At 46.3% G+C, this 24,349-nt stretch overlaps 2 protein-coding genes across 2 annotated transcripts; both read right to left on the bottom strand.

Annotated features, from left to right (window-relative positions):
* Positions 1 to 660: 660 nt before the first annotated feature.
* On the bottom strand, positions 661 to 20,260 carry LOC139406354 (amyloid-beta A4 precursor protein-binding family A member 1-like). The gene is made up of 10 exons (XM_071148869.1): positions 18,620 to 20,260; positions 17,805 to 17,940; positions 16,136 to 16,281; positions 15,469 to 15,555; positions 13,814 to 13,999; positions 10,905 to 11,084; positions 7,252 to 7,464; positions 3,894 to 4,013; positions 3,601 to 3,741; positions 661 to 1,937 (listed from the first exon to the last, which is right to left on the bottom strand). Exons 1-10 carry the CDS (start codon positions 20,258 to 20,260, stop codon positions 1,866 to 1,868), a joined length of 2,922 nt encoding a protein of 973 aa, XP_071004970.1. The 3' UTR covers positions 661 to 1,865.
* A 593-nt stretch (positions 20,261 to 20,853) lies between these two features.
* LOC139407479 (proteoglycan 4-like) lies at positions 20,854 to 24,148 on the bottom strand. Its single transcript, XM_071151275.1, has 3 exons — positions 23,996 to 24,148; positions 21,119 to 23,086; positions 20,854 to 20,871 (listed from the first exon to the last, which is right to left on the bottom strand). The coding sequence occupies exons 2-3, from the start codon at positions 23,048 to 23,050 to the stop codon at positions 20,854 to 20,856; spliced, it is 1,950 nt and encodes a 649-aa protein (XP_071007376.1). The 5' UTR covers positions 23,051 to 23,086; positions 23,996 to 24,148.
* Between the last annotated feature and the right edge of the window lie 201 nt (positions 24,149 to 24,349).

The raw sequence follows: 24,349 nt of genomic DNA, 5'->3' as shown, positions 1-24,349 counted from the left end.
ACATTTCATTAATCACAGTATATTCTTAGCTTCTCACAATACAGCAACTAAACACGTTTATACATTCTCATTATACCTGCTCTGCATTCCAAAATGGCCCCTTCCCCTATATCCTTAACAGTGCACTCGTTCATTTTTATTTTATTATTAAGAATGCATGTTGCAGTATTATCTTTGGCGTTCAGCATTGCCATAATGTTATATTGAAACCTTTGTTACATCCAAGGCAGTATAGAGAGAAAAGGACAGCTTCCAGACACTGGTTTGTAATTACAAAAGGGTACCCTATTCCCTACATAGTGCACTACTTTTGATTAGAGCCCTATGGGCCTTGCATGGTCAAAACTAGTGCACTATCTAGGGGAATACCCACTGGACAACAAAAATGTTTTGTTGAATCGATGTTTCCATGACACTTCAACCCCTTCCCCCCCCCCATAAATCCAATGACATGGTGAAATGTTGTTGTTGTTGTTGTTGTTGTTGATTTCAAATTGAATTCACATTATTTGACAAACTCAACCAAATGTAAATCAAAACTAGACATTGGAAATGATATCTGTTTCCAGTGGAAAGGGTGTGATTTGGGACACACTACATTACATTGTTTTCTGTTGCTCAATACCCCCCCCCCTCCCCCCCCTTAGCCTGGTCCCCAGATCGGTCTGTGTTGTTGTCTTACCAACTCCTAAGGTAGTAGTTATGCATTGGCACGGCAGGCTCCAATGACAGACCAGGCAACAATAGCCCTGCTATTGAAGAATAGCCTTGTCCTATGCTGTTTAGGTATACACGGGACGTAGCTTAAATACCCCTGCTATTGAAGAATAGCCTTGTCTTATGCTGTTTAGGTATTCACGGGACGTAGCTTAAATACCCCTGCTATTGAAGAATAGCCTTGTCCTATGCTGTTTAGGTATACACGGAACATAGCTTAAATATCCCTGCTATTGAAGAATAGCCTTGTCCTATGCTGTTTAGGTATACACGGGATGTAGCTTAAATAGCCCTGCTATTGAAGAATAGCCTTGTCTTATGCTGTTTAGGTATACACGGGATGTAGCTTAAATACCCCTGCTATTGAAGAATAGCCTTGTCCTATGCTGTTTAGGTATACACGGGATGTAGCTTAAATATCCCTGCTATTGAAGAATAACGACAGACCAACCCCTTCCCTACAATAAATTCAGTTACCGTATCAACACATTTATGTCACTACATTGTTTAATCTGGCATGTTATTAAATTGGAAATAAATTGTGGTGCGTTTGCAATCTAGTCATAAGAACATAATAATTTACCTTGCCTTTACAGTTCTTTTAACAGTATTCACACGTATTCACACACACGCACACACACACACTGTACACATCAAACCATTATGACCGTGTAGCTGTTCAATTATAGCCTGGTACCAGTCTGTTTAGCTAACATTGTACTACGCGTCATCGCCAAACAATGTGTTCTCCAGGATACTCCAACTAAGCCTGAAGTTGAATTTTTGTTGTTGTTGTTGTAATTTTTAAGCATAGTAACATATTACCCCCAAAATAAAATGATATATACAAAATAAATGTTGCTAATGTACCACCACCCTGTCACCAGTGGAGGCTGGTGTCACTATACACCGGAGAACAGGCTCATTGGAATGGCTGGAATACGAGCCTCCTCTGCCTGTCACTCATCCTGTCTGTCCAACATCTTTCTCCTAGACATGCAGAAGCAGTGAGAGAGTACGCAGAAAAATATGCATACCAAATGCCACCCTATTCCTAACATAGTGAACCTACAGCCATATGGGCCATGGTTAGAAGTGGTGCACTACACAGGAAAAAGGGTGCCATTGAGGGAGCAGGCATGGAGAGACTAGATGTAAACAGGAGTCTCCTGTCCTGTTAACAGTCTGAACATCACTGCAGGCATGGTCTTCATGTTGATCTGACAGAGAGGAGGAGGAGGAGGAAGAGGAGAAAGAGGTGAGTGAGGAGAAGGAGAAGGAGGAGGAGAGTGAGGAAGAGGAGAAAGAGGTGAGTGAGGAAAAGGAGAAGGAGAGTGAGGAAGAGGAGGAGGAGAATGAGGAGTAGGAGGAAGAAGAAGTGGAGGAAGAGGAGGTGGAGGAAGAAGAAGTGGAGGAAGAGGAGGTGGAGGAGAGTAAGGAAGAGGAGGAGGAGGAGAGTGAGGAGGAGGAGGAGGAAGAGAGTAAGGAAGAGAGCAGGAGAGTGAGGAGAAGGAGGAGGCGGAAGAGGAGAAAGAGGTGAGTGAGGAGGAGGAGAAGGAGGAGAGTGAGAGTGAGGAAGAGGGAGAGGAGAGAGAGGAGGAGGAGGAGTAGAAGGAGGAGAGTGAGGAGTAGGAGAAGGAGAGTGAGGAGGAGGAGGAGAGTGAGGAAGAGGAGAGTGAGGAGGAGGAGGGGAATGAGGAGGAGGAGGAAGAGGATGAAGAGTGAGGAAGAGGAGAGGATGAGGAGGAAGAGGAGAGGGAGGAGAAGAAGGAAGAGTGTGAGGAAGAGAGCAGGAGAGTGAGGAGGAGAGTGAGGAAGAGGAGGAGGAGAATGAGGAAGAGGAGGCGGTATGGGAGAGTGGGGAGGAAAAGAAAGAGGAGGAAGAGGAGGAGGAGGAGAGTGAGGAGGAGGAAGAGGAGAATGAGGAAGAGGAGGAGGAGAGTGATGAGGAGGAGGAGGAGGAGAGTGAAGGGGATGAGGAAGAGGAAGAGGAGGACAGTGAGGAGGAGAGTGAGGAAGAGGAGTGAAGAAAGGTGAGGAAGAGGAAGAGGAGGAGGACAGTGAGGAGGAGAGTGAGGAAGAGGAGAAGGAGAGTGAGGAAGAGGAGAAGGAGAGTGAGGAAGAGGAGAGTGAGGAGGAGGAGGAGGAGAGTGAGGAGGAGGAGGAGAATAGTGAGGAGGAGGAGGAGGAGGAGAGTGAGGAGGAGGAGAGGGAGGAGGAGGAGAGGGAGGAAGAGGAGGAGAAGAAGGAGAGTGAGGAGGAGAGTGAGGAGGAGGAGGAGAAGAGTGAGGAGGAGGAGGAGGAGAGTGAGGAGGATGAGTAAGAGGAGGAGAGTGAGGAAGAGAGTGAGGAGGAGGAGGAGAGGGAGGAGGAGAGTGAGGGGAGGAGGAGAGTGAGGAGGAGGAGAGTGAGGAGAATGAGGAGGAGGAGAGTGAAGGGGAGAGTGAGTAAAAGAGTGAGGAGGAGGAGGAGGAGAGTGAGGAGGAGAGTGCGGAGGAGGAGGAGGAGAGTGAGGAGGAGGGGGAGGTGGAGCAGGAGGAGAGTGGGGAGGAGGAGGAAGAGAGTGAGGGGGAGAAGGAGGAGGAGAGTGAGGGGGAGAAGGAGGAGGAGAGTGAGGAGGAGGTGGAGCAGGAGGAGAGTGAGGAGGAGGAGGAGGAGAGTGAGGAGGAGGAGAACAGTGAGGAGGAGGAGAAGGAGGAGGAGAGTGAGGAGGAGGAGAGTGAGGAGAGAATCGGACAGATCAGTACTCATCATGAAGACACTCACTTGTATTTTTATAAATGCTTATTAGTCTGTTTCGTCCAAAGAGGGTTCTGATTGGCTATTCATTGAACGTGTATAACATTGGCAATTAGCTAACAGTCATGGGATCCTGATGCTCACCTCTCCCACTGATACAGACAGGGTCTGGACTATTTTCTCATGCGGCATGGCAACAACACTCTGCCCATTGATCTCAATGATCCTGTGGCCGACTCGCACCCCTCCTCGCTCTGCGATACCGCCGCGCATCAGACTGCAGATCTGAGGAGAGGGAAAGAAAAGCTCAACTCTCTGAATCCAAATGGCTGTTATCAGGATCATTATAAGAGAGATGATGATTAGAGTACAAAGACGTCATACATGCTTATGACAAGTCTTATAATGCATTATAACGATATCATAATCCTACTCACGATGCCGTTCTGAACACTGAAGCCCAGCTGGAACTTGAGGTCGGGTCTCTTGATGAGGACAGTGGTGACAGGAGGACAACTCACGATGCTCAGCTTCACCTGAACCTGGCTCTTCAGACCCTGGCAAGACGACCGGAACACGATAAATGACAATGGCCATTCTAGAGTGTCTCAATACTCTCAATCTCAACTCTCAATCTCAATCTCAATACTCTAGAACAGTGGTTCCCAAACTTGTTATAGTCTCATACAGCTTCAATCATTCAACCTCCAGCTGTACCCCCTCTAGCACCAGGGTCAGCTGTACCCCCTCTAGCACCAGGGTCAGCTGTACCCCCTCTAGCACCAGGGTCAGCGCACTCTCAAATGTTGTTTTTTGCCATCATTGTAAGCCTGCCACACACACACTATACGATACATTTATTAAACATAACAATGAGTGTGAGTTGTCACAATCCGGCTCGTGGGAAGTGACAAAGAGCTCTTATAGGACCAGGGCACAAATAATAATATAATAACAACCAATCATTTTGCTCTTTATTTAACCATCTTACATATAAAACCTTATTTGTTCATTAAACATTGTGAATAACTCACCACAGGTTAATGAGAAGGGTGTGCTTGAAAGGATTCACATAACTCTGCAATTTTGGGTTGTATTGGAGAGAGTCTCTGTCTTAAATAATTTTCCACACACAGTCTGTACCTGTATTTAGTGTTCATGCTAGTGAGGACCGAGAATTCACTCTCACATAGGTACGTGGTTGCAAAGGGCATCAGTGTCTTAACAGCACGATTTCCCAAGGCAGGACACTCTGAGGGCAGCCCTATCCAGAAATCTGGCAGTGGCTTCTGATTCAATTCAATTTTCACAGAACCGCTTGTTGCAATTTCGATGAGGCCGAAGTTGGTGCCTCTCCATGTTCGGGCGGTGTTCGACGTCACCGGCTTTCTAGCCTCCACCGATCTACATTTGTTTTTCCATTTGTTTTGTCTGTATTGTACACACCTGGTTCCCATTACGTTTGAATTATTTCCCTATTTAACCCTCTGGAGCCATCATGGTTTTTGTGCGTGTTTATTGTTGTCAGTTGTCTCGTTTATGTGATTCTGGATTTTCGTTCTTCTTGTTGGAAGATTATTTTTGAGTAAAGTTACTATTATTACTCATCTCTGTGTCCTGCGCCTGACTCCGCCTTACCCACATCACCTAGACTCTGACAGTTTCTAAATGTCTGCGCAAGAGTGAAGGTTTCATTGAGTTGTGAGATAGTACTTTTGCACATATAACACACTGTGGCTGAGGAAAGGCAATATAAGTGAACCCCAAATCAATGTAGTACTACCAGTGGAGCTGGTATTTGTCTTTTTTTAACCATTTATCCATTTTCGAACAAATGGAATGAGCAGCAGCTACGTTTGACTCCATACTGAACAATAGATGGTTTCATTTTATTTTTGGCAGTGAAAACGAGGCTACTCAGGAGAGAAAAGCAGACTCACCCAAATGTATAGCCCCGTTGGAAAATGAAACTGTTTGAAAATGTGAAGAATTATTATTATTTAAAAAAAAATGTGAATCACATTTTTATTTGGCGTACCCCCGACGGCATTACAGTTTGGGAATACCTGCTCTAGAATGCAGATGTCAATCTCAATACTCTAGAATGGCCCTGTCTCAACCTCAATACTCTAGAATGGCCCTGTCTCAACCTCAATACTATAGAATGGCCCTGTCTCAACCTCAATACTCTAGAATGGCCCTGTCTCAACCTCAATACTCTAGAATGGCCCTGTCTCAACCTCAATACTCTAGAATGGCCCTGTCTCAACCTCAATACTCTAGAATGGCCCTGTCTCAACCACAATACTCTAGAATGGCCCTGTCTCAACCTCAATACTCTAGAATGGCCCTGTCTCAACCTCAATACTCTAGAATGGCCCTGTCTCAACCTCAATACTCTAGAATGGCCCTGTCTCAATCTCAATACTCTAGAATGTCTTCCTAGAATGGCCGTGTCTCAATCTCAATACTCTAGAATGGCCCTGTCTCAACCTCAATACTCTAGAATGTCTTCCTAGAATGACTGTGTCGATCTCAATCTCAATACCAATGGCTTCCTCATCTCATTTTCTTTAATGACTGATAAGAGACAAATAAAGGAAGTGGTTTGAACTTTTGAGTTAAAAAAAAGTAAAACAGGCTCAATGAGCAGTAACATAATATAGATGCTGCCTGAGTTGACTGTATGCTCCAGACATAGGCTGCAGTCTAAACACATATCCCCTCAGCCCTCACATTTAGTGGACACTTCTGATGATGTTTCATGACGTCTGACCAGTATACACTTGCAGGGCAACGGGTGAGGGAGGAAGGAATGATTTTTAAATGGATTGCCCTTGGCCGGAAACGTCACTCGTTCATCCTGCGATGATTGTGTTTTCAGCCCCCGGAAGCTTGTGGGTGCTTTACATGCATGAGTGCACGTCTACTTATATTAAATATATCATTATTAATATACGCCTACTGTATGACAGCTAGCAAATGAATTAGCTAACTAACGTTAGCCTGCCTAGCTGGAACTTCTGAATAAGGAACATTTCTACAATTTCCAGAAGATAACCAAACAAAAACATATTTACTTTTTACGAGACGTGTTTGTGCCGTCATGTGCATTAATAGCATAATTTCTAACTTATTTGCATTCGTTTTTACTTGCACTTGTATGTTGACTTCTCCATTGATATTGTTTTTAAGTTTTTGCTGACTTTTCTTAGCGGATGTACAATCGTTGCGAATTGAATTATTGGGAATTTTAAGGCCCCTGGAGTGAACATAATTGTACACTCACAATGCCAACTAAAAAACGAGAGCTTACGTTGTAAACTTCCTAATCATTTTGGACCGTCCATCCAAGATGGCGACGGGGATTCCCTCCAAGGGCATAAGGCGAGAGGGTAAGTGGACGAGGGTGTGTCTTTTAAATGTTTGGAACGTAACCCTTGACGATGCCCTGGCAGGTGGCTAGTGGTAAGCCCCACCAGGCTGGTGTTATTGATGGACTTGATCTGGTCTGCAACACTAAGCTAGTATTACCACACACAATGCTAACTAGCATTGTCAGGCATGACTGCCTGACAGAGTGTCCGCCCTGAGATTGGGAGGTAGGGGGTTGTCCGGTCGAGTCATACAAAAGGCTGGAACCAGATGTGTTATGGGCCGTTCTGGCTCGGACAAGGCTTACTTATTTTGTGTTGTTGATGGTACCTTGATATTACCCTGGCAGGGAGCTAGTGGTAGCCCTACCAGGCTAGTGTTGTTGATGGACATGTCTGACTAGTGACTGGTGTACGGTACCTTGATGATACCCTGGCAGGTAGCTAGTGGTAGCCCTACCAGGCTAGTGTTGTTGATGGACATGATCTGGTCTCCCACGTTGAGCTTCCCAGAGCGGGCAGCTGGGCCGCTGTTCAACATGTTAGCTAGGATCACCGTAGGCAGGATGGAGCCCCAGCCAGACTCCACTATCACCACACCTAGGCTCTCACCCTTCTGCTTCTCCAACTCCAGCTATGGAGGAGGGGGGAGGGAGAGAGAGAGAGAGGGGGAAGAGAGGGGGGGGAGCGAGAGGGGGGAGAGAGAGTGGGTGGGGAGAGAGAGCGAGAGAGACAGACTGAGTGAGAGGGGAGGGGGGGAGAGAGACAGAGAGAGAGAGGGGGGGGGGGGGGAGTTAGAGAGGGGGAAGGAGAGAGAGAGAGAGAGAGAGAGAGAGGCCGAGTGAGAGAAGGGAAGGGAGAGAGCGAGAGACCGAGAGAGAGGGGGAGGGGAGAGAGAGAGTGAGAAAGAGAGAGAGGGGGGACACGGGGAGAGAGAGAGGGGGAGAGGGAGAGAGAGAGAGGGGAGGGGGAGAGAGAGAGAGGGGGAGTGGGAAAGAGAGGGGGAGGGGAGAGAGAGAGAGGGGGGAGGAGAGAGATAGGGGGAGGGGAGAGAGAGAGGGGGGAGAGAGAGAGAGAGCGAGGACTCGGGGAGAGAGAGAGGGGGAGAGGGAGAGAGGGGAGGGGGAGAGAGAGAGAGAGAGAGAGAGGGGGAGGGGGAAAGAGAGGGAGAGGGGAGAGAGAGAGAGAGAGGGGGAGAGAGGGGGAGGGGAGAGAGAGAGAGAGAGAGAGAGAGAGAGAGAGGGAGAGACCGAGAGAGCGAGGGGGAGGGGAGAGAGAGAGGGAGAGACTGAAAGAGAGAGAGGGGGAGGGGAGAGAGAGAGGGAGAGACCGAGAGAGAGAGGGAGAGACCGAGAGAGAGGGGGAGGGGAGAGAGAGAGAGGGGGGGAGAGAGAGAGAGAGAGAGAGAGAGAGAGAGAGAGAGAGAGAGAGAGAGAGAGAGAGAGAGAGAGAGAGAGAGAGAGAGAGAGAGAGAGAGAGAGAGAGAGAGAGAGAGAGAGAAGGGGGAGGGAGAGAGAGAGAGGTAGAGAGCGAGGGGGAGGGGAGAGAGAGTTCAGACTCTACTATCACCACCCCCAGGTTCTCAGCCATCTGATTTAAGTTGTTAGTGTATAGTGACTTCGGAAAGTATTCAGAACCCTTGACTTTTCCCACAATTTGTTACATTACAGCCTTATTCTTAAATGGATTAAATTAAATAAATCCTCAGCAATCGACACACAATACTTGATAATGACAAAGTGAAAACAGGTTTTTAGAAATGTTTGCAAATTTATAGAAAAATCTAAACAAAAATACCTTATTTACATAAGTATTCAGACCCTATGTTACGAGAATCGAAATTGAGCTCAGGTGCATCCTGTTTCCATTGATCATCCTTGAGATGTTTCTACAACTTGATAAGAGTCCACCTGTGGTATATTCAATTGATTGGACGTGATTTGGAAAGATACACACCTGTCTATATAAGGTCCCACAATTTGGCCTCCTGAGTGGCACAGTGGTCTATGGCACTACATCACAGTGCTAGCTGTGCCACTAGAGATTCTGGGTTCGTCCAGACTCTGTCGCAGCTGGCCACGACCGGGAGACCCATGTGGTGGCGCACAATTGGCCCAGCGCCGCCCGGGTTTGGGGAGGGTTTGGCGGCAGGGATGTCCTTGTCCCATCGAGCACTAGCGACTCCTGTGGTGGGCCGGGCGTAGTGCACTCTGACACTGTCGCCAGGTGCACGGTGTTTCCTCCGACACATTGGTGCGGCTGGCTTCCGGGTTAAGTGAGCATTGTGTCAAGAAGCAGTGCGGCTTGGTTGGGTTGTGTTTCGGAGGACACACGGCTCTCGACCTTCGACTCTCCCGAGTCCGTACAGACAAGACTGTAACTACCAATTGGATACCACGAAATTGGAGAGAAAACAGGGAGAAAAAAAAAGTTGTCAGAGGAAAAACCAATTCATGAGGTCGAAGGAATTGTCCATAGAGCTCCGAGACAGGATTGTGTCGAGGCACAGATCTGAAAGGTCCCCAAGAACACAGTGGCCTCCATCATTCTTAAATGGAAGAAGTTTGGAACCACCAAGACTTTTCCTAGAGCTGGCAGTCGGGCCAAACTGAGCAATCGGGAGAGAAGGACCTTGGTCAGGGAGGTGACCAAAAACCCGATGATAACTCTGACAGAGCTCCAGAGTTCCTCTGTGGAGATCTGAGAACCTCCCAGAAGGACAACCATCTATACAGTACTCCCCAAATCAGGCCTTTCTGGTAGAGAGGCCAGACGGAAACCATTCAGTAAAAGGCACATAACAGTCCGCTTGGAGTTTGCCATAAAGCACCTAAAGACTCTCAGATCATGAGAAACTAGATTCTATGGTCTGATGAGCCAAGATTTAACTCTTTGGCCTGAATGCCAAACATCACGTCTGGAGGAAACCTGGCACCATCCTTATGGTGAAGCATGGTGGTGGCAGCATCATGCTGTCGGGATGTTTCTCAGCAGCAGGGACTGGGAGACTAGTCAGGATCGAGCAAAGATGAACGGAGCAAAGTACAGAGAGATCCTTGATGAAAACCTGCTCCAGAACGCTCAAGACCTCAGACTGGGGCGAAGGTTTACCTTCCAACAGGACAACGATCCTAAGCACACAGCCAAGACAATGCAGAAGTGTCATCGGGACAGGTCTCTGAATGTCCTTGAGTGTCCCAGCCAGAGCCCGAACTTGAACCTGATCAAGCATCTCTGGAGAGACCTGAAAATAGCTGTGCAGCAACGCTCCCAATCCAGCCTGACAGAGCTTGAGAAGATCTGCAGAGAAGAATGGGAGAAACTTCCTAAATACAGGTGTGCCAAGCTTGTAGCGTCATACCCAAGAAGACTCAATGCTAAAAGTGTTTCAACAAAGTACTGAGTAAAGGGTCTGATTATTTATGTAAATGTGATATCAGTTTTTTTATTTTTTATAAATTAGCAAACATTTATAAAAAACAGTTTTTGTTTTGTCATTATGGGGTATTGTCTGTAGATTGACGAGAAAAAAAACAAACAATTTAATACATTTTAGAATAAGAATGAAGCCAACCCCTCTGAATCATAGAGGTGGTAAGGACTGCCTTAACCGACATCCAGGTCTTCGGCGCCCAGGGACCAATGGGTTAACTGCCTACTCAAGGACAGAATGACAGATTTGATCTTGTCAGCTCATATATTCGATCCAGCAACCTTCCGGCTACTGGCCCAATGCTCTAACCACTAGGTTGCTTACTTAACCACTAGGTTGCTTACTTGTACTCTTCAAAGTTATCTCTTTTAATTTACTGGAAGGAAGGAAGGAAGGAAGGAAGGAAGGAAGGAAGGAAGGAAGGAAGGAAGGAAGGAAGGAAGGAAGGAAGGAAGGAAGGAAGGGGGCAATACATCCTGAAGTGTCATGCATCACGGTCAACAATCAAAGCTCTGCTCACAACAGTAGGCCGTCACACCAATTTACACTTCAGTACACACACACACACACACACACACACACACACACACACACACACACACACACACACACACACACACACACACACACACACACTTCACCTCTTTACAGTTGTCAGAGTTTGAGAAATGGACCAGGTCGTCATTGTACATTTCCTGGGAATTGATGATGTCACTGTATTGCTTCTGACTCAGGTCCTTAGGATTGATCCCATTGGCTCGGAGGAACTCCCTGTAGGCAACGCTGAATGCCTGTCCGATGGACTGGGCAATGAGCTGGGCCTGCGGAGTGGGAAGGGGACATAGGGAGGGGGAAAAGGAAGGGGGCATAGGGAGGTAGGCCGGAGGGGGATGGGGATATAGGGAGGGGGCAAAGGGAAGGGGGCCAGATGGGGAAGGGGATATAGAGAGGGGGCAAAGGGTGGGGGCATAGGGAGGTAGGCCGGAGGGGAAAGGGGATATAGGGAGGGGGCAAAGGGAGGGGGGCCAGAGGGGGAAGGGGATATAGGGAGGGGATATAGAGAGGGGGCAAAGGGAGGGATGCCGGTTGGTAGGGGATAACTACTCAATGGAAACTACAAGCTATTCAAGTTGACCACAATACAGAGGTGGGAGAGAGCACACAGTTAGGGACCAACTGAAATGATGAATGAAGACATAGCACATGTTATAGGGAGACATAGCACATGTTATAGGGAGACATAGCACATGTTATAGGGAGACATAGCACATGTTATAGGAAGACATAGCACATGTTATAGGGAGACATAGCACATGTTATAGGAAGCTATAACACATGTTATAGGAAGATATAACACATGTTATAGGAAGCTATAACACATGTTATAGGAAGCTATAACACATGTTATAGGAAGATATAACACATGTTATAGGAAGATATAACACATGTTATAGGGAGACATAGCACATGTTATAGGGAGACATAGCACATGGTATAGGAAGCTATAACACATGTTATAGATAGAAAGCTATAACACATGTTATAGGAAGCTATAACACATGTTATAGGGAGACATGGCACATGTTATAGGGAGACATAGCACATGTTATAGGGAGACATAGCACATGTTATAGGAAGCTATAACATATGTTATAGGGAGACATAGCACATGTTATAGGAAGCTATAACACATGTTATAGATAGCAAGCTATAACACGTTACAGGAAGCTATAACACATGTTATAGGAAGCTATAACACATGTTACAGGAAGCTATAACACATGTTATAGGAAGCTATAACACATGTTATAGGAAGCTATAACACATGTTATAGATAGCAAGCTATAACACATGTTATAGGAAGCTATAACACATGTTATAGGGAGACATGGCACATGTTATAGGGAGACATAGCACATGTTATAGGAAGCTATAACACATGTTATAGGGAGACATAGCACATGTTATAGGAAGATATAACACGTGTTATAGGAAAGCCAACAGAGTTAAATAAGGTAGGGCCTCTGTACAAGCCATATACATTTTCAAAGCTTTAAAATGATATTCAGTAATAGTGTACTGTAATAGTGTATAGGCCATTCTATCTCAAGGCCATCCGACTGTTAAACAGCCATCACTAAGATAGAGAGGCTGCTGTCACCATACACACTCAAATCTCTGACCACTTTAATAAATGGACTTAATAAAGGTATCACTAGTCACTTTAAATAACACCACTTTATATAATGTTTACATATCCTACATTACTCATCTCATATGTAAATACTGTCGTTGTTGTGAATGTTAGATTACTTGTTAGATTTTAACTGCATAGTCAGAACTAGAAGCACAAGCATTTGCTACACTCGCATTAACATCCGCTAACCATGTGTATGTGACCATTAACATCTACTAACCATGTGTATGTGACCATTAACATCTGATAACCATGTGTATGTGACCATTAACATCTGATAACCATGTGTATGTGACCAATAACATCTACTAACCATGTGTATGTGACCAATAACATCTACTAACCATGTGTATGTGACCAATAACATCTGCTAACCATGTGTATGTGAACATTAACATCTGATAACCATGTGTTTGTGACCATTAACATTTGATTTGACCTTCGCAAATACTGTGCCAGAGAATCTCAAATAACAAAATCATTGCCCCAATTGATCAATAACATTCAACAGTACTCAAAGTTGAAGAGTGGGAGAATAGAACAGAATAGAACAGAATAAAACAGAACAGAATAGAATATAATAAAACAGAACAGAATAAGAATATAACAGAATATAATATAATAGAACAGAATAGAACAGAATAAGAATAGAACAGAACAGAATAGAACAGAATAGAACAGAATAGAACAGAATAAAACAGAACAGAATAAGAATAGAACAGAATAGAACAGAATAAGAATAGAACAGAACATAATAGAACAGAATAGAATATAATAGAACAGAATAGAACAGAATAAGAATAGAACAGAACATAATAGAACAGAACAGAATAGAATAGAACAGAATAGAACAGAATAAAACAGAACAGAATAAGAATAGAACAGAATAGAATAGAACAGAACAGAATAGAACAGAATAGAACAGAATAGAACAGAATAGAACAGAATAAGAATAGAACATAATAGAATAGAACATAATAGAATAGAACATAATAGAATAGAACATAATAGAATAGAACAGAATAGAATGAAACAGAACAGAATAAGAATATAACATAATAGAATAGAACATAATAGAATAGAACAGAATAGAACAGAATAGAACATAATAGAACAGAACAGAATAGAACAGAATAGAACAGAAGAGAACAGAACAGAATAAGAATAGAACATAATAGAACAGAACAGAATAGAACAGAATAAGAATAGAACAGAATAAAACAGAACAGAATAGAACAGAAGAGAACAGAACAGAATATAACAGAATAGAACAGAACAGAATAGAATAGAACAGAATAAAACAAAATAGAACAGAACAGAATCTTATTTTAAGGCTGCCAGCCCAGTACTCACGTCTTCTGACTCAAAGACATAGCAGATCATTCTGTAGTGTCTCTGTCCCTCTGAGGAGGAGAGATCAGCTTCAGTACAGTCCTGTGAGGATGTTCCTGCCATACGGGTCCGAGCCATCAGAACCACGATGCTCCCGATGTCTGCGATGTAGGATATGGAACGCAACGCACTGTCCATCAGCGTCTCCTGGGGGGGTAAATAATATGTATAGCTGCTGTGGTAATAACTGTCCATCAGCATCTCCTGGGGGGGTAAATAATATGTATAGCTGCTGTGGTAATAACTGTCCATCAGCATCTCCTGGGGGGGGTAAATAATATGTATAGCTGCTGTGGTAATAACTGTCCATCAGCATCTCCTGGGGGGGGTAAATAATATGTATAGCTGCTGTGGTAATAACTGTCCATCAACGTATCCTGGGGGGGTGAATAATATGTATAGCTGCTGTGGTAATAACTGTCCATCAGCGTCTCCTGGGGGGGGGGTGAATAATATATATGGCTGCTGTGGTAATAACTGTCCATCAGCGTCTCCTGGGGGGGGGGTAAATAATATATATAGCTGCTGTGGTAATAACTGTCCATCAGCATCTCCTGGGGGGGGTAAATAATATGTATAGCTGCTGTGGTAATAACTGTCCATCAGTGTCTCCTGGGGGGGTGAATAATATATATAGCTGCTGTGGTAATAACTGTCCATCAGCGTCTCCTGGGGGGGTGAATAATATATATAGCTGCTGTGGTAATAACTGTCCATCAGCGTCTCCTGGGGGGGTAAATAATATATATAGCTGCTGTGGTAATAACTGTCCATCAGCGTCTCCTGGGGGGGTGAATAATATATATAGCTGCTGTGGTAATAACTGTCCATCAGCGTCTCCTGGGGGGGTGAATAATATATATAGCTGCTGTGGTAATAACTTAGTACAATAAGGCCTGAGGAGGTGTGGTATATGGCCAATATACCACGGCTGTTCTTGGATACATCCCTTATATTGGTATATTGGCCATATACCACAAACCCCTGAGGTACCTTATTGCTATTATAAACTGGTTACCAACTTAATTAGATCAGTAAAAATAAATGCTTTGTCATACCCGTGGTATACAGTCTGATTTTTAGTTTTTACCTTTATTTAACTAGGCAAGTCAGTTAAGAACAAATTCTTATTTTCAATGACGGCCTACCGGGGAACAGTGGGTTAACTGCCTGTTCAGGGGCAGAACGACAGCTCAGGGATTGCAACCTTCTGGTTACTAGTCCAACGCTCTAACCACTAGGCTACCCTGCCACCCCATATACAATGGCTGTCGGCCAATTAGCATTCAGGACTCGAACCACCCAGTTGATAAATGATAATGATATATATATATATCATTTATCAACTATATATATAGCTGCTGTGGTAATAACTTGGTACTGTGTGGAGTAAACGGTCCTGAACAACATGTCCACAGGATGCCCCTAAAGCTAGAAGAGCAAGACATAGGACTCTTACGATAGTAGATCAGATTTTTTCAATAAGGAGAATAAGAATTGAAACTGAAATTTCAGTCAACTTCCTGAATTGAAACCACAACCTGACGGCAGATGCAACGCTAACACAGAGTTGAGTGTTTTCCCTAGACACATAGCTCAATACTGTAGCTACACACCTGTGTGTCAGCATTCAGCACTTTGACTGCTTTGGTGGAGATGAAGAGGTCAACTTCTGTCACCATCTGAGAGTCTTCATCTTGGCTCTGTGGGCAGCAGATCATCATAGATAAGGGATCGTCAACTAGATTCAGCCGCGGGATGAATAATTGCAAATCAACATAATTGCAAATCATTTGTAGACTGCAAATCGACCGCAAGAATCCCAAACAGATATAATGTTTGACTAAAACATAATACTTTCAAACCTTCCTTACATTTGTATACAATCACGTGTCTCTCTATTATACGTGGGAATACTTGGGAACAGATTCAATTAATATCACTTGGATCTAATTTCCTGCCTTTTTTTAAAAACGTTTTTTTTATGTCCAACAATGAATATATATATATATTTTGTATTATAATAATATTTTAAGAAAACTCTGTGGGGGGGGGGGGGCAAATTTAATCACCACCAGTTGGGAAATCCTGTCATAAATGGTAGACACACAAAACATGGTGAAAAGGAATGAGAGCGCTCCACCATGTGGCTGAAAAAGTGTACTCCAACTGTGAGTTTTTTCAAAGGCAAAAATCCTTATTGTGGTTAGGAAGAATGCATATTCAGTTCAGCTGACATTCATTATTCGATCAGAATATTAGGCAGGCAAAAAAATAGAATACCTTGACCTGGCTGACAGCCTCCTGCGCCTGGGCCATGCGTGTTCCTTTAGATGGGTTCTTGTCAGACAGCAGCTGTGTGGAACCAAGGTAGTTAGCAGCAAAGATGATCCCATCGATCAGGTCCTCCGGCTCACACGGACCTGGGACTGGGCGCGAGATTCAAAGTCAGAGTCAGGTTCAGAATCAGATTCACATTTAGAATCAGAGTCAGAGTCAGATTCACATTCACATTCAAAGTCAGATTCACATTCACATTCATAGTCAGACTCACATTCAGATTCACATTCATAGTCAGACTCACATTCAGATTCACATTCAAAGTCAGATTAACATTCAGAGTCAGACTCACATTCAGAGTCAGACTCACATTCACATTCAGAGTCAGATTCAGATTAACATTCAGAGTCAGATTCACATTCAAAGTCAGATTCACATTCAGATTCACATTCAGAGTCAGATTTACATTCAGATTCACATTCAGAGTCAGATTCACATTCAGAGTCAGATTCACATTCAGAGTTAGATTCAGATTAACATTCAGAGTCAGATTCACATTCAGAGTCAGATTCACATTCAAAGTCAGATTCAGAGTCAGAGTCAGACTAACATTCAGATTCAGATTAACATTCAGAGTCAGATTCACATTCAGAGTCAGACTCACATTCAGAGTCAGTCAGATTCACATTCACATTCAGTCAGATTCATATTCACATTCAGTCAGAGTCACATTCACATTGAGAGTCAGATTCACATTCATTGCCAGATTCAGAGTGAGATTCATATTCAGAGTCAGATTCACATTCACAGTCAGATTCAGAGTCACATTCACAGTCAGATTCACATTCAGAGGCAGATTCAGATTACCATTCATAGTCAGATTCAGATTACCATTCAGAGTCAGATTCACATTCATACTCACATTCAGAGTCAGATTCACATTCAGAGTCAGATTTACATTTAGAGTCAGAGTCAGAGTCCCATTCAGATTTACATTCAAAGTTAGATTCACATTCAGAGCCAGATTCACATTCAGAGTCAGACTCACATTCACATTCAGTCAGATTCAGATTAACATTCAGAGTCAGATTAACATTCAGATTCAGATTAACATTGAGAGTCAGACCCACATTCAGAGTCAGAGTCACATTCAGAGTCAGAATCAGATTCAGATTAACATTCAGAGTCAGATTCACATTCATTGTCAGATTCAGATTCAGAGTCAGATTCCCATTCAGAGGCATATTCAGAGGCATATTCCCATTCAGAGTCTGATTCAGATTAACAATCAGAGTCAGATGAACATTCAGAGTCAGATTCAGATGAACATTCAGAGTCAGATTCACATTCACATTCAGAGTCAGATTCACATTCACAGTCAGATTCACATTCACAGTCAGATTCAGACTCAGATTAACATTCAGAGTCAGATTCACATTTAGAGTCAGATTCACATTTAGAGTCAGACTCACATTCAGAGTCAGATTCACATTCAGAGTCAGATTCACATTCAGAGTCAGATTCAGATTCACATTCAGAAGGTCGTTATTGTCCCATTGCTGGGCAATATGGTTGCAGCAGTACAGCAACTACAAGGTACACACCAGAAACCAATCACATGTCCGTTACTCAGGTATGGAATCAATGAACTATACAGAGAAATTACATTTACCATCCACGAAGCTGGGGAACGAGGCGTTGTTCTGTGTTGGTTCAGGCTGAGGTGTGTTGTTGCTGTCCTTCTGTAGGGCCCGGGGCTCTGGGCACTGGGGCCTGCCAGGCTGCTGCTCTGGGACATCGTGAGGCATCTGGAACAGACAGAGGGGAGATCTTACTAACAACTGGAATAGACAGAGAGGAGATCTTACTAACAACTGGAATAGACAGAGGGGAGATCTTACTAACAACTGGAATAGACAGAGGGGAGATCTTACTAACAACTGGAATAGACAGAGGGGAGATCTTACTAACAACTGGAATAGACAGAGGGGAGATCTTACTAACATCTGGAATAGACAGAGGGGAGATCTTACTAACATCTGGAATAAACAGAGGGGAGATCTTACTAACATCTGGAATAGACAGAGGGGAGAGCTTATTAACAACTGGAATAAACAGAGGGGAGATCTTACTAACATCTGGAATAGACAGAGGGGAGATCTTACTAACAACTGGAACAGACAGAGGGGAGATCTTACTAACAACTGGAATAGACAGAGAGGAGATCTTATTAACAACTGGAATAGACAGAGGGGAGATCTTACTAACAACTGGAATAGACAGAGAGGAGATCTTATTAACAACTGGAATAGACAGAGGGGAGATCTTACTAATAACTGGAACAAACATAAACATGAACAGACTGCAGATGAGACTTAGCCATGTAGGTCAAATCTGGTGCAATGTTTGTTGTACATGGTCCCTGTCAAGTAAACTAATAACATAAAACAAACCCTGTTGAGTTGGCAGCATCAGGCGGTTGGTTACCTGTGTCTGTGTCCTTGTCTGTCTCTCCTCTGGGGACTCCCTCTGTGGCTCTGTGTTCTGATGTGAAGCTGGTGATACATTGACAGCCCTTGGATGGCTCTCCAGGCTAGGAGTGGAGTTAGAAGTAGGCCTTGGGCTGGGGCTGGTGGTGTTCTCTCTGCAATGCTGCTGGGTCTGTCTGCCCTGGCTCTCGGTCTGAAAAGAGTGGGCCTGGATGTGGGCCTGGTGGCTCTCCTGGAGGGGAGGGGAGTCAGAGGGGGGCCTGGGACTGGTGGTGCTCTCTCTGCGATGCTGCGGTGTCTGTCGGGTGTAGGGAGTGTGGTCCTGTATTTGGGTCTTGTGGCTGGGAGGGGAGGCAGAAGTGGGCCGGGACCTGGGGAGACTCTCTCTGTAGTGCTGCTGGGACTGAAACTGATCATTTTGGGCTTTACTGGGTGGGGAGTCAGAGTCGGGCCTGGGGCTGGTAAGGCTCTCTCTACGGTGTTGCATGGTCTGCCAGGCCTCTTGCTGCCGAGGATGGTTCTGGGCCTGGGTCAGGTGGGTGGGAGGGGGGTCAGAAGTGATGGGACTCCCTCTCCGATCCTGAATTTGCCAGGCTTGGGTCTGGGCCTCTGACTGCTGGGTCTGGGCCTGGCTCTCCTGGCTGTGTGTAGGCTCAGTGGTGAGACTCTCTCTGCGATGCTGAGTCTGCTGGGTCTGGGTCTGGTGAGTGGGAGGGCAGTCAAAGGTGGGCCTGACGGAACCTTCTCTGTGGTGCTGCAGTGTCTGGGCCTGTGTCGGATGGGTGGGTGCTTGTCTCTTGTGGTTTTGGGCCTGTGTCGGCAGGACCTGTCGGGCCTGGGTCTGGGCCTGTGTCGGGTGGGTGTGGGTCTTTGCCGGATGGGCCTGTTTTGGGCAGATCTGGGGAGGCTGGGTGTGTGTCTGCTGGGCTTGGCTGTGCTGTGTTTGGGCCGGGGTTTGAGGAGGGTGAGGGTGTGGTGTGATGAAGTCAGATCTAGGTATAGAACTGATGGCACCGTCTCTGCAGTCCTGTGTCTTAGTCTGCTGGCTCTGTCGGGCGTCGCTCTGAGCCTCTAGGTGGTGGTTCTGTGTTGGGTGGGCTTTTGTCGGTCCAGTAGGGCACTCTGTCAGGTAGGTGTGTGTCTGGTAGGCCTGTTTTGGGCGGGTCTGGGTGTGGGATTGTGTCTGGTGAGGTTGTGGGGTGCTGGAACTGGGCCCGGATCTAGGTCTGGGCCTTGGCCTTGGTGGTCTGGGCCTGATAGCAGCCTCTCTGCAGTCCTGTGTCTCTGAGCTGCTGCTACTGCTCATACATACCTTAATCTCAGATACTATCTGTCCTGTGTCTTCCTCCCTGTCAGTCTCCCTCCCGACCCTTCCTCCTTCCCTCCCACTCCTTCCTCCTCCCCTCTCGCTCCTCCCACCTCGCCCTCCTCCCCTCCCCTGCCTCTTCACCTCCTTATGGGCCCTAGGAGGGGCATCACAAATCCAATCCCTTCCCCCTCCACTTCCCCTATAGGGGGCTCTTTGTGGGGACTCTGAGACACACACTGAGATCGTTCTGTCCTCAGGGGTGTCACAGTTTCTCAAAGAGTAGACCTTACAATCTTCCCTGTCCCTGTCACCCCTCTCTCCCTTTCTCATTCTCTCTCCCTCTCTCACCCTTACCCTCTCCCCCTCCCTTTCTCCTGCTCTCATCATCCTCCCCCCCTCCCTCTCTCCTGCTCTCATCCTCTCCTCCTCCCTCTCTCCCACTCTCACCCCCTCCCTCTCTCTCATCCTCTCCCCCTCCCTCTCTCCCTCTTTCACCCTCTCCCTCTCTCCCTCCCTCTCTCCCACCCTCACCCCATCCCTCTCTCCCTCTCTCATCTTCTCCCCTTCCCTCTCTCCCTCTCTCATCCTCTCCCACTCTCCATCTCTCATCCTCTCCCCCACCCTCTCTCTCATCCTCTCCCCCTCCCTCTCTCCCTCTCTCATCCTCCCGCCCACCCTCTCTCCCTCCCTCATCCTCTCCCCAGCCCTCTCTCTCATCCTCTCCCCCTCCCTCTCTCCCTCTCTCATCCTCTCCCCCACCCTCTCTCTCATCCTCGCCCCCACCCTCTCCCTGTCTATCATCCTCTCCCCCTTCCTCTCTCCCTCTCTCATCCTCTCCCCATCATTCTCCTGGTGGCTGGTAGTGATTTTATTTTCCTGCTCTCTGTCCTCTGTCTCTTCAGACTCCTCCTCTGTGTACGTGGTCACATCCCGCTCTTCCTCTGTTTCACCAGTTTCATCTGGGAAATTCTCCTCCTCCTGTCCCTCCTCTTCCTCCTCCTGCCCCTCCACCTCTTCCTCCTGCCCCTGCACCTCCTCCTCTTCATCCTCCTGCCCCTGCACCTCATCCTCCTGCCCCTCCACCTCCTCCTCCTGCCCCTCCACCTCCTCCTCCTGCCCCTCCACATCCTTCTCCTGCCCCTCCACCTCCTCCTCCTGCCCCTCCACCTCCTCCTCCTGCCCCTCCACCTCCTTCTCCTGCCCCTCCACCTCCTGCCCCTCCACCTCCTCCTCCTGCCCCTCCACCTCCTCTTTTTCTTCCTTGTCTCCAGCCTTGGGTGTCTGATGTGGATTGTCATTGAACTGATGGTAATGCTCAGAAGAGCTACAGGGTTTTCTATCTTTATCCTGCATCTCCTCAGACTCAGGGCCGTACAGTGGCCTTGTGGGTTTGTATTGTACAGTGGTGCTGTTGTCCCCCTCCAGGCTGTCCCCCTCCAGACTGTCCCCCTCCACACTACCCTCCACATAGGTAACATCCTCACCTTCTACATAGGTGGCATCCTTGGGGCAATAGGGTCCATCCTCACATTCTTCTACGTAGGTTCCGTCTTGGTGTTTCATGTAGGTTCCGTCTTGGTGTTTCATGTAGGTTCCGTCTTGGTGTTTAATGTAGGTTCCGTCTTGGAGTTTCACGTAGGTTCCGTCTTGGTGTTTCATGTAGGTTCCGTCTTGGTGTTTAATGTAGGTTCCGTCTTGGTGTTTCATGTAGGTTCCGTCTTGGTGTTTCATGTAGGTTCCGTCTTGGTGTTTCTTGTAGGTTCCGTCTTGGTGTTTCATGTAGGTTCCGTCTTGGTGTTTAATGTAGGTTCCGTCTTGGAGTTTCACGGAGGTTCCGTCTTGGTGTTTCATGTAGGTTCCGTCTTGGAGTTTCACGGAGGTTCCGTCTTGGTGTTTCATGTAGGTTCCGTCTTGGTGTTTAATGTAGGTTCCGTCTTGGTGTTTCATGTAGGTTCCGTCTTGGAGTTTCATGTAGGTTCCGTCTTGGAGTTTCACGGAGGTTCCGTCTTGGTGTTTCATGTAGATTCCGTCTTGGTGTTTAATGTAGGTTCCGTCTTGGTGTTCCACATAGATACCATCCTGCGGCTCAGGGTAGTACCTCACCTCCATACCCTGGTCTTCCACCTGCAGCACCTGATCAATGTCTTGCTCCACACCTTCCACATCTGAACCCACATTGTCGTACTCTGAGCAGCTGTCCTCCTCCTCCTCCTCCAAGCTGTCAGGGGTGGTGGAGTCACCGGGCAGGTTCAGAGAGATCTTGGAGGAGACACTAGCTCTAGCAGGGACAGGAAGAGGTGAACTGGAGGGACTAATCAGACCTGGCTGGTAAGGACTGGCACTGGTAAGGACAGGTGATGGTTTAACAGCCCTGGACTGTCTCTCCTGACTGGATGGGTCAGAGGTGGGCCTGGTGCTGGGGCTCGTTGGACTCTCTCTGAGATGCTGCTGGGTCTGTCGGGGCTGGGCCTGGGCGTCTGACTGCCGAGGGTAGTTCTGGGCCTGGGCGTCTGACTGCCGAGGGTAGTTCTGGGCCTGGGCGTCTGACTGCAGAGGGTAGTTCTGGGCCTGGGCGTCTGACTGCCGAGGGTAGTTCTGGGCCTGGACATCTGACTGCCGAGGGTAGTTCTGGGCCTGGGTCATTTTGCTGTAGGCCTGGGTTGGGCGGGCCTGGGTTGGGCTAGCAGGGACAGGTGATGCAGGCCCAGGGCTCCTCTCATCATTGTTTTTGTCCAGCTCCTCATTGCTGGTGCTCTGCGAGTGTTGAGGAGGGCCTTCACTCTTCAGACTCTGAATTCCATCATGTAGTCTTTCAGTTGTGCCTTTGCTGCTCAGACCCCAGGGTTCTTTATCAGTAGGCTCCCCTGTGGATAGGGGGTCAGGGCAGGGTGGCGGGTCCTTACTCCTCAAACTCTGTGGTCTTTCTTTCTGAGGTCCTTCATCATGAGGTCCTTCATTAGACTCCTCTGTGGATCCTGTGGGACCCGGGCTGGGCGGAGGGCTGGGGGCCAATATTCTCCTAATAGTTCCTGGCTTCTTCTCTATGGATCCTCCTGGGCACGATGAAGGGCTGGGTCCCAGGATTCTGGTGATCTTCCCTGGTTTCTTCCCATGAGCCATGGCTCAGGCTGGCCTATCCCAACACTATCCTCAGTCCTAGAATAACACAGCAATGAACCCGTGGTCAAATTATAATTGGAATTGCATATCGGGTTTACAAGCCAAACCTATGCCTAGGATATAGTTTACTGCTTCTATTTACACAGCTAGACCAAATAAGGGTGTACGGGAACGCATGCAATCCCCAAGTGAGCGAAATCAAATGGTTTATTCTTTTAAAACTGCGTCACTACACATCTGTGTTTAATAATACCCGCCAAACATACACATCTAAATGTCGAAATGTCCCTGTCCGTGGTGTTGAACTGTACGGATGACTGATGCTATTTGTAGTAGGACTTTTTGTTGATCATTATGACGTTGCAAATGCTGTTGCTTAGTGTGGATCTTATTCAATCTCACGCGAGATTATTCAATTTGCACACTGCAGATAATCAGATGATAAACGATCACGCCAAACTTTTGCCGCAACTGCAGGGGTAATGTTGTTAGAAAACTGTTCCTCGAGCACAGGACAGGGAAACGCACGCATTCGTTCTATCTCCAACCTATTTTTTTCAATCGGATCCGGGTTTTCACTGCACTCAGCATATTATCCTTGTCTTTCGTAAAACGCAGGGATGGTTTTCTCATCCATTCTCTGAAAATCCCGATTTGTCACATTGATCTATAGCCATGTAAATCGCAGACAGGCAAACCGTTAAGTTCTTATAAGCACAATTAACATCGACCTTGATTTGAATGATTTCTCATTGAGACGGCATCACGCTGGTGTAGTGTTATAGGCTAAATAGGCTGGTGGTGTGTGCCATGATTCCTCTGTGCCATTAGGACCACATCTTTATAATAGGGATCTCAGATATAGAGTTGCAAACTGAATATGCTACTGATCTCTTTCTGTTTAAGCTTCCCAATCAAAACAATATAGGCTGATGTCCGACTTACCAGCATCGACTGATGATAGGCTCTTAGCTTCTTTGAAATGATTGCCTATGTCCCGATCAGAGATTTGCCTTAGAAACCCCAGAATATGGTGAATTTGGAAGCCAGGGGCAAGTAGCCCTGGAACGTGTGTAAGGAATACCCCGTGCAGGCTCTCAGTACGTGCGGGCAGCACCCCGATGAAATGGTCTGGTCCATCTGATCTCAATAAAATGATCCTTCATGCCACATGAGATTCAACAAACATCCTTGACAGAGTCAAAGTGAGTGGTCTTTAGCAAAAAAAGTACATATATTTGTTTTATTGGGGTCAAAAACATAAACAATTTTTCCAGATAGTCAATGCATTGTCTATTC

Source organism: Oncorhynchus clarkii, chromosome 4 (genome assembly GCF_045791955.1).
Source record: "Oncorhynchus clarkii lewisi isolate Uvic-CL-2024 chromosome 4, UVic_Ocla_1.0, whole genome shotgun sequence".
NCBI classification, from domain to species: Eukaryota; Metazoa; Chordata; class Actinopteri; order Salmoniformes; family Salmonidae; genus Oncorhynchus; species Oncorhynchus clarkii.
The sequence above is the reverse complement of the archived record's forward strand: the minus strand, read 5'-3'. Positions and strand labels throughout refer to the sequence as shown.

Bases quoted from the DNA above. Each gene is read 5' to 3' on its own strand.
- LOC139406354 (XM_071148869.1), bottom strand. From the start codon at position 20,260: ATGAGAAAGGGAGAGAGGGGTGACAGGGACAGGGAAGATTGTAAGGTC. The intron at 17,941-18,619 runs GTAACCAACCGC...TGTCTGTTCCAG, and splicing joins AGACAAGGACACAGACACAG to ATGCCTCACGATGTCCCAGA. The intron at 14,000-15,468 runs GTGTGTAGCTAC...TTACCCCCCCAG, and splicing joins TGCTGAATGCTGACACACAG to GAGACGCTGATGGACAGTGC.
- LOC139407479 (XM_071151275.1), bottom strand. From the start codon at position 23,050: ATGGCTCATGGGAAGAAACCAGGGAAGATCACCAGAATCCTGGGACCC.